The 11510-nt window shown below is 56.5% G+C and overlaps 1 protein-coding gene across 3 annotated transcripts; it reads left to right on the plus strand.

The window, feature by feature from the left end:
- The first annotated feature begins 2181 nt into the window (after positions 1 to 2181).
- LOC111144839 (DnaJ heat shock protein family (Hsp40) member B2) lies at positions 2182 to 9700 on the plus strand. 3 transcript variants are annotated; one of them, XM_022499384.1, is made up of 10 exons: positions 2182 to 2358; positions 2648 to 2748; positions 3371 to 3480; positions 4815 to 4868; positions 5056 to 5178; positions 5909 to 6001; positions 6225 to 6327; positions 6518 to 6588; positions 7402 to 7608; positions 8755 to 9700. In XM_022499384.1, the coding sequence occupies exons 2-10, from the start codon at positions 2684 to 2686 to the stop codon at positions 8763 to 8765; spliced, it is 837 nt and encodes a 278-aa protein (XP_022355092.1). In that variant the 5' UTR covers positions 2182 to 2358; positions 2648 to 2683; the 3' UTR covers positions 8766 to 9700. The 3 variants fall into 3 exon arrangements, with proteins under 3 accessions (XP_022355092.1, XP_022355074.1, XP_022355084.1); XM_022499366.1 differs by lacking the exon at positions 8755 to 9700 and having other exon boundaries at positions 7402 to 7934; XM_022499376.1 differs by lacking the exons at positions 5909 to 6001; positions 8755 to 9700 and having other exon boundaries at positions 7402 to 7934.
- The last annotated feature ends 1810 nt before the right edge of the window (positions 9701 to 11510 follow it).

The raw sequence follows: 11510 nt of genomic DNA on the forward strand, positions 1-11510 counted from the left end.
TTCTCTTCTATAAACTCTTGTCTGTGCCTTTTGCCCATTTAAAAAATTGCAGTGTTTGACTTTTCTTGTGAACAAATGAAATTACCCTTTGATTGCTACATGTGTTTGACATAATTTCCCTTGGTTGTCATTTGTTAATGTCCCAACTGGATTTTTACCACCTTGAGTACAAGGACTGGAACTTAAACCCCTTTGTTTTCCCAATTCTTAATATAATATCACATACACAGTAGGTGCTAGACAAACATCTGTTGAGATAGGAGAAGTAAGAAGAAAGAGATTTGGAAGATTTTGGAATGACCTAACCTATTCCTTCCTCTTATACTAAGGCCAGTCAGGACTCTCGCTGTAAACAGCAGAAATTAGCTCTGGCAAATTAAAATAAAGGAAAAAGACACCCCCCTCCCCACCTCCCTGCACACACACACACACACATTGGAGAGACACTGGGTAGCACACAGAATTAATACAAGGGTTGTCAGATAAGATTCCGTGAACAGGTAGGCAGCAAGGGAAGCCAAGCATCCAGCACCATAGTCAAGGTCAGGGCACAGGACAGCCTGCCTAAAAGACCCCGCCCAGTTCCCTACAGAACAGGGGGCTGCAATGAGGGTTCTTCCCACCTAGGCTCTGAGACCGACATTTCCTCCTCCAGACACTAGAGGCTGCTGCTGGCTCCGCTGTCACAATTACCGCAGAAACGAATTCTCATCTGCCCCAGCTTCTCTGTGACTTGCTCCACATTCAAAGTCCCAGTTGGAGCTTTCAACTGGCAAAGTTAATGACCACATACCCCTAGAGCCGACAAGTCTGGGAGAGCATGTGTCAGGGCTTTGTGACAGGGGGTGGCCTGCCTCCCATCAAGGCCTACACATGGGGAATTCCCCAAAAGTATTCGGAAGGTTCAAACTGTGGGCAGCCAGGGAAAGTGGGCAAATGCATGTCACCTTCTTTCCTCTTGTCTGGCTTAAGCCCTTCTCTTTGGTGAAGCATTTCTGGGCCACCCAGCAGAAAACACTCTTCTGGACTCACATAAGCATGACTGCTTGGGCCAGTCATGATGCCAGAGAGGTACGTACTAAGACCCAGATGAACCATGTACCACACCTCGTTTGACTTTCAAACAGCCCTAGTCATTACCTGTATTTAGGTAGGAAAAACTGAGTTCTTAGAGGTTTTGCCAAGTCACACAATAGTGCCAGGTTGCAAAGCCAGGTCTGTCTGTTTTTAAAACCTTGGAATTTCCCACTGGGCTATCTTGTTGGGCTGGAATCTTAACACACTGGAGCTCTGTGAAGCCAGGGACTGGGTCATACTCTTCATTTTACATCCTGACTGCATCTACTATGTAGATGTTCAGGGAATACTTATGGATTAGCCTGAAGGATATCAAGCAGGAGCCAATTCTGGAAAGTTCTCTGTCTCATGAGGCCTGAACCCAGGAATCATTTTGAGGTAAGATATATTTGGGATCACTCTGGGAGGGGGATGGATCCCACAAAAGCAAAAAGCCAAAAAACCTTGAATCTGGGGAATTTCCTTCCCCCCCCTTTTTTTTTTTGTTTGTTTTCCTTTTATCCTTTAACCCCACCTTCCCTACATGTGTCAAAACTGTCAACAATCCAACAGCTATTTTTGAACCCCACAACTGCCCTAAATACTCAAGGGCAAAAAAAAAAAAAAAAAAAAGACACAATTTCTGTCCTGTGGAATTTACATTCTAATGGAGGAGGTGAATGTCCATCAAAGAATCGAGCAGGTAAGGGCAGATTTGCCCCTCCGACGAGCGTGATGGTGTCACGAGACGCTGACAGGCAGGTCTGACCTACTCAGGGAAGTTAGGACAGCCTCTTTTCAGGACCTGGGGCGGGAGCAAAGATCTGAAGGGGGAGGATTTAGACCCAGAGGGTTTGTCTGTGAGTCCTTGATATGGGGGATTTTTTCCGGAGTGAGTAGCCGTCAGTCACCGAGCCTGTTATAGGGAAAGGACAGAGGGACCGGGGGCCGGGCGGCTCGTTGGCCCGCGAGTGCGTCACGCCAGGACGCAGCCGGCAGCCGTCTCCCAGGTCCCGTCTGGGGATGACGTCGCCCGGGAGCAAGCCCAAAATAGCCGGCTCCGCCCCCATCTCCCGGCAGCCCCTGCAGCCGTCCCCCAACCTCCTCCCCGCTGGGTGACAGGCCCGGTCGGCCTCGTCTGGGTCTCTAGTAGTTTCCGTGCCGCTGACGCACGCTTGCGCGCACAGCTGGGCCCGGCGCGTCCTACGCAGCAGCCGCGAGCCGGGGCGGCCGGTGCCAGACGGTTCCGGCGGGGGGCAGGGGCGGGGCGCTGCAGGAGGCCAGGGACTCCCGACCGAGGAGGTGCGGGCGGGGGGCCCCGGTCAGGCTGGGAGGCCCTGGGCAGGGCTGCTGGAGTCTCGGGGCTGCGATAGGGCTCCCCGGGCCCCAGGCGCCGAGATAGCCCGCGGCACCGGCCTGCGGGGGCCAGATAAGGCTGCCGGAGGGAACCTCGTTCCTGGTCCCAACCAGAACCCAGTGGGCGCCGCTTCCTCCTGGGAGCGCCTCCCGCTCCCTCCGGGGGGTGGGGGTCTCCAGGCCCAGGGAGGGGACCCTGGATTCTTCCTGCCTGACTCCTCCTCCTCTCCTGCAGCCCCACGAAGGCCCATCTGACTCCTGACGAGTTGCCATGGCATCCTACTACGACATCCTAGACGTGCCGCGAAGTGCGTCCGCTGATGACATCAAGAAGGCGTAAGTGCCTCCGTTGCGCATCAGAAAACCTCTCACCCCCCCAACCCCTCCCCATCACCACCATGGGGTCCTTCAGAGGCCTCGCTGAGAGACCTAGGTCCTTAGGATTGGGGGCTCCCTCCATAGGAGGGAAGAAGACCCCTGGAAGAGTAGGAGAAGGCCCCTAGCATGAAGAAGTTTTGCTGGGAGCTGCACTGTGGGTCCTTCTCCAGTGGATCACACCCCCCCTTCCCCATCACTCCTGCCTCAAGCGTCAGCCCCTAGGTGTGGGCTTTCTCAGGATGCCTGCAAAAATGTCCAGGCCCTGTGACCAGGAGGGTCCAGAGCCCTGTATGCCATGGACACACAGATTTCCAATTTTTGCAGCCCCTGTGAGCTCCAGAGGGGTTAGGGCGAGGGCTGTCTCCTGCCCTTGTTTTCTGCTGCTACAAGTCGTCTTAGCACTGGCCGCAGAGGGGAGAGAGAGGGACTCCATTAAAGCTGGGCAGCAGAGGCAGCCCTAGCACCTGGGACAGAAGGGGATCTGAATGGGGAAAGAAATGGGCAAGTAGGTCTTTCTGTTTCTTGGCAAGAGGTGCTTTCTCATGTCTTCCGACCTGCCCACTTGTCCTACTTCCTGCAGGTATCGGCGGAAGGCTCTTCAGTGGCACCCAGACAAGAACCCGGATAATAAAGAATTTGCTGAGAGAAAGTTCAAGGAGGTGGCGGAGGCCTATGAAGTGCTGTCAGACAGTAAGGGGGGGGCAGGGCAGGGCAGCGCCTATCGCCCCCATTTCATGCCCCATCCTACTCCTTCCCAAAGACATGCTGCCACCTCCTGTCCCCTCCATGCGTGTTTCTAACCCAGCAGTTAAGTGCCCCCTCTGACAGGGGGCTCTGCAACTTTCTTTTTCTTTTTTTTTTTGCTTCAGTTCAAGTGAGCACCTACTATGTGCAAAGCACCCTCTTACTCTTTCCCTAATCCCTGCGCTCAGTGTCTGCGCCCTGGGATCTGGTATGGTAGTTGCAGCATGGGTCTTGACAAGGGGATGGGAGCAGGCCCGGTAACCTACATGTGTGCCGAGCCTTCTTTGTGCCATGCATCGGTGGGTGTAATCCCCAAGGGTCTGACAGCCATCCTGCCAGGCAGAATTTATCATCCCCACTTTATAGGCAAGGAAACAGGCTGAGAGAGATGGGGTGGTTTGCTCAAGGTCACACAGAGCTGGAATACAAATCCGGGTCTGTTGTTGGTTTTGGTTTGGTTTTTTTTTAAGATTTTATTTATTTATTTTAGAGGGAAAGAGAGAGTGTGAGTGAGGGGGAGGAGCAGGGGGGAGGGGGAAGGAGGGGGAAAAAGTCTCAAGCAGACTCCACACTGGGCGTCGAGCCCTATGCTGGGCTCCGTCTCAGGACCCTGAGATCGTGACCCGAGCCAAAATCAAGAGTCAGACGCTTAACCGACTCCAGGTCTGTCATTTATTTATTTATTCATTCATTCAAAAAATATTCATTAAGTGTTGATGGTGCTGGGCCCTTGCTGAGTGCTGGGAACAACGGAGGACAAACAGACACTGTCCTTGTCATCATGGGTTTATTGCCTCTTGTCCCCAGAAGCCCAGCATTAACCAAGGAAATACATAACCACCACTATTCTGCGGGGGAGCCTCTGGGTGTTGTTGTTGGGGAGTACGGGCACCCCTCTTGTTACAATGATCACAGAAGGCCTCTCTGCGGAGGCAACATGGAGGCTAAGTCCTGATTAATAGCATAGTAACAATTAGCTGATATTCGCTGAGCACTTTACTGGGTTATCAGGCACCATGCTAAGCAGTTTCCGTGGATTGTCTTATTTAATCCTGGCAATGACCCTGCGAGGTCAGTGCTGTGATTGTGCCCATTCTACAGATGAGAGGGAACCACACTGCAAAGAGCTGGCACTGCTGAAACCTATGGCCCATGTCCCCTGTGCACCCTGCTGCCCCCCGCCAAGCCTCCGTCACTGGGCAATCCTCTGAGGGTCCTAGCCTAGAAGGGGAGGCCATCATCCCAGAGGGAGGGAGAAATGATTGGGTCTTTTTTTCCAGAGCACAAGCGAGAGATCTACGACCGCTATGGCCGGGAGGGGCTGACTGGGGCTGGTAGGTGGAGCGGTGGGGTGGGGGTGGGGGGTGCCCAGGGAGGGAAGTGGGTCACAGAGGAGAGGGGGAGGGCAGGGTAGTGCTGTGGATGTTTTCCTAAGGCTCCAGGCCGTGCCTTCGCTGGAGTCCCCTGGCTCAGGGCAAGATGCACGCCCTGAGCCCCTTTTTCCTCCTGCCTCTACTCCAGGAACTGGCCCATCCCGCGCAGAACCTGGTGGTGGTGGGCCGGGCTTCACCTTCACCTTCCGCAGCCCCGAGGAGGTCTTCCGGGAGTTCTTTGGGAGTGGAGACCCTTTTGCGGAGCTCTTTGGTGAGTGGGCTTGGGAGGCCTCTGACCAGCTCCAACTCCCGCTCCAGGCCCTGCCCTCCATCAGCCGGGAGCCCCTGAGGGAGGAGGCCGAGAGGGCAGCAGAATTCCGCAGACAGAAGATTTTGTGGGGGTAGGTCTAGGGACAGTGAGGACAGAACCTGCACAGGCCTGAACCCACAGAGACTCGCTTTATGAAACGAGGGCAACAATGGTATATTGTTAGGCTTGCACAATAGCAGCTGTGAAAGCAGGACTCAGGGCACCGTGTGACCATCACAGTGACATCACACATGACAGATAGCATGTTCGCAGCGAAGACTGTGAGCCCTGTGAGGTGGACAGTTTTCTCCCCACTTACAGATGAGAGCACAAACGTTCTTGCAGGTAACTTGCTTAGAGTCACCCAGCCAACGGGAGAGTTGGGCTTCCTGACCGGGTGGGCCTGATTTCATGCCATGCTTACCTGCCTGTGCCAAAGGAGCTAACCAACCCCCCCTTTCTCTTTTCCCTTCCCTCCTTCATTGTCTCCTGTGGAGGGAATTTGCCAGGGATCTTTTTCATACCTAATATTAAAAAGAAATTTAATTTGTAAACAAGTCCACGATCAAAAAAGGAAAAAAATCAGACATGCTTAGTAGGCTCTATTTCAAGGCTGAAAGGCAGGGTGCACACATTTTGGGGGGAACAGCACTCTTTGCCCAATGATTTTTAATCTGCGTGTTTGTTGCAGATGACCTGGGCCCCTTCTCCGAGCTTCAGAGCCGGGGTTCCCGACACTCGGGCCCCTTCTTCACCTTCTCTTCCTCCTTCCCTGGGCACTCTGGTATGTGCTGTCCGTTAGTGTTTTTGCAAGCTCTGGGTCCTGGAACCCCTCATCCTGACTCGTTCCTTTTCCAAGCCTTCTCTCCTGAGTGTCTGGAGACCTGTCTTCAGGCATCTCTGCGGGGAGACCCCCACAGTGGTTCCCGGCCCCCTCGTGACTGCAGCATACCAGCGCCGTCTTCCCTCTGACCACCTCTCTGCTTCCTCCCTTGTCTCCATGCCAGATTTCTCCTCCTCCTCTTTCTCCTTCAGTCCTGGGGCTGGTGCTTTTCGCTCTGTTTCTACATCCACCACCTTTGTCCAAGGACGCCGCATCACGACACGCAGGTGAGGGCCCCTTTGGGATCATCCCGGGGGCAGGGGTGCGGGGGTGAGGGGTAGAGGGGGAGTGGCCTACGACTAGGTCAGCTGCCTGTGGGCAGAATCTGTCCCGTTCGCCATGGCTATCCCAGAGTGCGGACAGGCACCTGCGGGGTTCGTGCGTGGCTCGCTGAGTGAACTGTGCCATCCCCCACAGAATCATGGAGAACGGGCAGGAGCGGGTGGAAGTGGAAGAAGACGGACAACTGAAGTCAGTCACAATCAATGGTGAGGAGTGGCTCTGCCACCCAGTCCCTGGCAGGAAGCCCCAGCACCAGGCCCCAGCCGCCGCCCCCCCCGCCGCAACACTGTCCTCTCTCAATTCCTTTGGGGCAGGGGAGGAATGGTGGCCACAGGCCCTTAGTGGGTGCCTGGCGTTTGCAGAGCATGGACTGTTTTGAAAGCACTTGTGCACAGAACATGGGCTCCATGCGGAAGCAGGCGGGGGGAGGGCAGGGTTTTGGTAGCCATCCTGTTCTCCACATGAGGAGAATTATTACCTCAGCAGGGTTAAATGGCCCAAACGCCCAAGTAGCCCCAGGCCCAAGGCTTTGTCCCACTTAGGAAGAGGAGAAGCGAGGAGTGACCCTCAGGACGCAGGATTCCTGGGCTAGAAGCCTTCCCCCAGCGTCCCACCAAGTGGGATGGTCAGAAAGGACCTGACCTTCCTGGAAGGATCACAGAAGGACGCCCTTCCGTGCCTGCCGCCTCTCAGAGCACTGCACGCCGAGTGTGCTTCCTGAGCTGTCTTCTTTAGTTGTGGGAATAGTTTGACAGCGTAGGTGCTCTCACTACCTCCATTCTATAGACGAGGACAGGGAGGCTTAGGGAGGTTGAGTGACTTGCTGAAGGAGATGGCTTGTACCTGCTGGAGCTGGGTACCTGCCCACACGCACGAGCACCGTGCCAGCTGCCGGAATGCGTGCGTGCCAGTTCCAGAGGAGGGGCTGTAAGTGGTCCAAGTCGCCCCTGCATGAGACAGCCTGGCAGGATTCCTCTGGCCTGGGTTGGAGGGTGTTATGGTGGCCATGACTCCTGCAGGTGTCCTGGATGACCTGGCGCTGGGCTTGGAGCTGAGCCGTCGAGAGCAGCAACAGGCTGTCGCCTCAAGGTCCGGGGGCACACGGGTCCGGCAGACTCCTGCCTCCCGCCCCTCTGACAGCGACCTCTCTGAGGATGACGAGGACATACAGCTCGCCATGGCCTACAGCCTGTCCGAGATGGAGGCGGCTGGGAAGAAACCCGCAGGTGGGCGGGGGGCACAGCGTCGACGGCAGGGGCGGCCCAAGGCCCAGGACCGAGATCCCAGCACGGGGGGGACCCCTGAGGCTGCAAGGGGGGATGCGGCCAAGCCTAGCCCATCCCCAGAGGAGAAGGCCTCTCGCTGCCTCATCCTCTGATCACCAGGCCCAGACCACCCTGATTGAGGGTGACCGGGGGTCCTGCTCACTGTCAGGAGCAGAGGGGCAGGGCCTGAGCTGTAGGAGCTCTTCTCCACCTCAGTGCCCCCCCCCCACGGGTTTCCCTCCCATGTCCACTCGCACTCCAGTGTGGACTCGGGATTTGCTCTGCTCAGCCACAGCTGATAGGTCCCTGGCGAAGCCCAGGGTGGGGAGCCAACGGGGGGCCTCCGGGCAGTGGGAGGGCCTCCCAGGAGCCAGGATGCACTTATTCCTACTAGATGGGGAGTTTCTGAGGGGCATTAGTGGTTTGGGTCAGGCCTTTTGTGCCCAGGTCTGTGGCCACCTGTGTTGCTGATGACATCAAGGAAGGAGGACTTGGCCTGGGGTTCTCTGGGCCGGAGTCGGCAGCTACAGCAGGGAGTCTCCCGTGCTCCTTGTCCAGCTGCAGATACCCCACCCTGGTTTCTGTGCAGCGTTGAGCTCTGACATCTCTGTTGCTTCCCTTCTGGTGCTGCTGCTCCTCCCTCGCTCTCTTCTCTCTGCACTTCCCTGCGGGCCGCATCGCTTGCTTTCACTGCCATCTGGCTAGGACTCCCTCCTTCCTTCCCTGAGAAAGCCTCAGTGGGACCAGGAAGATGCTGTGGCCGGTAGGGCCATAAGGTCTTCTGGGGAGGCTAGCTGGGTGGGGCGGGAGCCTCTCATCCAGATTCGGAACCGGAGCCCACTCCTCCTCCCTTCCTCTTGCTGCCTCAGCCTGCCCCAGGCCTCGGGACTAGGCAGAGGTGAGGCTGGCTATCCCTGGAGAGGTGGGATAAGGCCAGGGTGCCCCAGGAGGGAGGCTAAGGAGGGGACCGGACCCCATCCTACTTCACCATGCATCAGGGCTCAGGGAGAGGCCACAGGGCTAGCCCAGGTCTGCATGCTCAGCTCCGTCCTCCACGGCTTGCTGCTGACCCTGTCTCCTATCACCCCGCCCCCGCTCTCTCCTCAGATGTGTTCTGAGCTGGATGTCCGGGATCCAGAGCCGCTGCACAGTTCCAACAGGACAGCGCCCTCCCCTGTGCGCTGGGAGGGGACCCACCATTCCTCTCCCTCACCCATGCTAAGCGCAGAGCTGGGCCTGGGTGGTGGGTGGGGGCCGGGTGGGAGGCATCCTTAGTCTTAGCCTGCGAACTCTTCCCTGGGTGTTTGGTGCTGTCTCTTGGGGACTACAAGTCCCAGAATGCAACACACCCTGCCTCATTTCTGATAGATCATGCTAGGGGAAGCGGTGAGTGGTTGTGGAGCTGTGCATATTGGGACATGTAGTTCCAGCCCAGGTTGGCTTGTCACTCGCTGTGAGAAGGGGAGATCTTGTCATCTGATTGGACTCTGGCGGGGGTGGCAAGAATGTGGATGAAGGGGTAGTGGACCAAGCTTCAGTTCCCCTGACACAGCTTGCTAGCCCCTGGCTTAGAGTGTACAAATGAAAACCCTGCAGCATCTGGGAGAGGCTCTTTTCCTCTGCGCAGTCGGATCCGATGGGACGGATGAGCAGGGCGTGGCCCCAGGAGGCGACTGACAGGCGTGGGCGGGCAGAGAGCTTGGAAGGGGAGGCCACCAGTGTGAGAGAGTGTGTGCGTGTGTGCGTGTGAGCGTGAGAACACGCACGCATGCGCGTGGCCGGGGTTGGTGTGTGATGGGTCCTCTGGGCATGTTGCTGCTTGTATGGCTTCATTGGCCTCTAACCCTGCTGCCCATTCTTCTTCTCCAACACCACAAATAAGCTGCCTCTCCTCCTCCCTGCCTGGGGAGCCCCGTGGCCAGGGAGGGGAGTGGTGGAAACAGGGTGTTGCCAGCCCTGTGACACGGCATCCTAGAGACCTATCAAAGCCAGCTGGGCTGAGCTCAGACCGAGAGAGAAACACTGGAAGTCAATAAATAAAAATGTTTTGAGAGCTTGGTGGTGTACTGCGTTCCCGTGTTCTTTCTTTACGGGGTGGCCCCAAAGGGGACCCTATGGGACCAGTGGGTGACATAGCCCCCTTTATTGCCCAAACACCCAGAGGTCACAAGGCTTCCCAGTTGACAGCAGAAGTCCCCCGTTTGACCAGGCTGCACTCCCCAAGTACACTGTTGAGTCCCAAGAAATTCATTCTTCTGGCCTCGCCTCTTGTGGCTCTACCACTGGCCTTTCCCAGGCAGGGACCCGCTGTCCACTAGCCTGCCCCACAGCAAGGACCAGGCTAAGTTATGACTCAACCACAAGTATGGGAACGACAGAAAGTAGGGAACACATGGTGAAAGCGTGTAAAAACTACTCCTAAGGCCCACAGACTGATCCCCTCCCTGGGTTCCCTCACCTCAAGGCCAGGGGCCAGTCTCAGAGGCCCGCCTCTCCCAGGTGGAGCAGTCCAAGTCCGCCCCACCCAGGGTCCAGGCCCTAAACTTGTCAGGACCCAGATGGGAAAAAGCCAGGGACCTCCTCCTCCCTGCTCTCCAGACACCTTCAGAGATGCCCTTCACGGGACAAACAACTTTCCCCTGTCAAGCAGAGTGAGGTGGCTCCCTTGTGACTCTTCCATTCCAGGAGAGTTGCCTAGCTTCATGTTCTACAGCCAGAGGGCCTGTACTGTACTTTTCTCAAAGCAAGGAACCAGCAAGGAAGTTCCTTGAAGAGGAACTTCAAGCCTCTATCTTGAAAGAAAGAATCTGCTGGAAGTTTGTAAAATGGCTGTTTTGCCCACTCTTGGTCTTTGAGATGTCAAACATTGGATCTGAGCCTCAGCAGAGCACAGGTGAGGTGTAGGGGGTCCTGTGGTCTGCTCCCAGGTCTGTTTGCTCCCTGTGCCAGGCAGGTGGCAGTAACCCCCTGTTGTTTATATGAGGGGACAGCCTTGGCAAGGTTAAGTGTTCCTAATTCCCAAGTTGCTCCAGGCCCAAGGCTCTTTTTGCCTAATTTCTGTGTCCATCACCTTTGTCCAAGGATGCCTCCTGATATGCACGTGTGGAGGACATGGGGCCCTATAAGAAGGAGGGTTGGGAGAGGGGGAGGAAGTGCCCCTGCCCCCTGGTGGATGGATGCCTGTTGTGATGTCTCACAGGCCTGGTGTACAAGCTGCTACCAGAGTCTAGCTAGTTTTGCTTGTGGTGTGCCAGGCGCTTGGGCTGCATGAGGCTCATTATCCTGGGGCTGAAGGGCACAAAGAGATGGAGTCTGGAAGCAGAGACGACACAAAAGTGTAGGATTCCGGGTTGCAGCTGCACACATGACACACTAACTTTATTCACATTGATACAAAAGTAGATTTTTCTAGAAATGTTCTCTTGTGCCAGAGGGCGAGAGTGGAGTGGCACGTGGCAGGAGGGCAGGGGAGGAGGCCCTAGGGAGGCAGGGAGGGCAGGGGCCAGAGCGTGGGCCACAGAGGCAGGGCGGCAGGCAGCGGGGGATGGGCAAGCACGGAGGACGGGCCCTCCACCGGGTCAGTCCATACAGACATCCTGGGAGCTCTCAGAAGAATGGGAGCCGGGCTGGGGAGCTCCAGCCCCCCCACCCCGCCCCTGCCTCCCATGGGACTTCCTGGGGGCTCTGACAGGTGAGAGGCTCGATAGGTTTGCCCCTTCCCACATCCCCGGCTTTACAACTGGCCATGCCCAAGAGGGACCCAGGTGGTGGGGCTGGGGGAAAGGAGGGGGTACACAGAGAGATGCTCACACAGGCAAAGAGGGAGCAGAGGCTGGTCTGCCCACTGAGGGGCCCCAGGGGTC

The sequence above is a fragment of the Enhydra lutris genome, unplaced genomic scaffold (genome assembly GCF_002288905.1).
Source record: "Enhydra lutris kenyoni isolate GAN:26980312 unplaced genomic scaffold, ASM228890v2 scaffoldscaffold1, whole genome shotgun sequence".
Taxonomy (NCBI): Eukaryota; Metazoa; Chordata; class Mammalia; order Carnivora; family Mustelidae; genus Enhydra; species Enhydra lutris.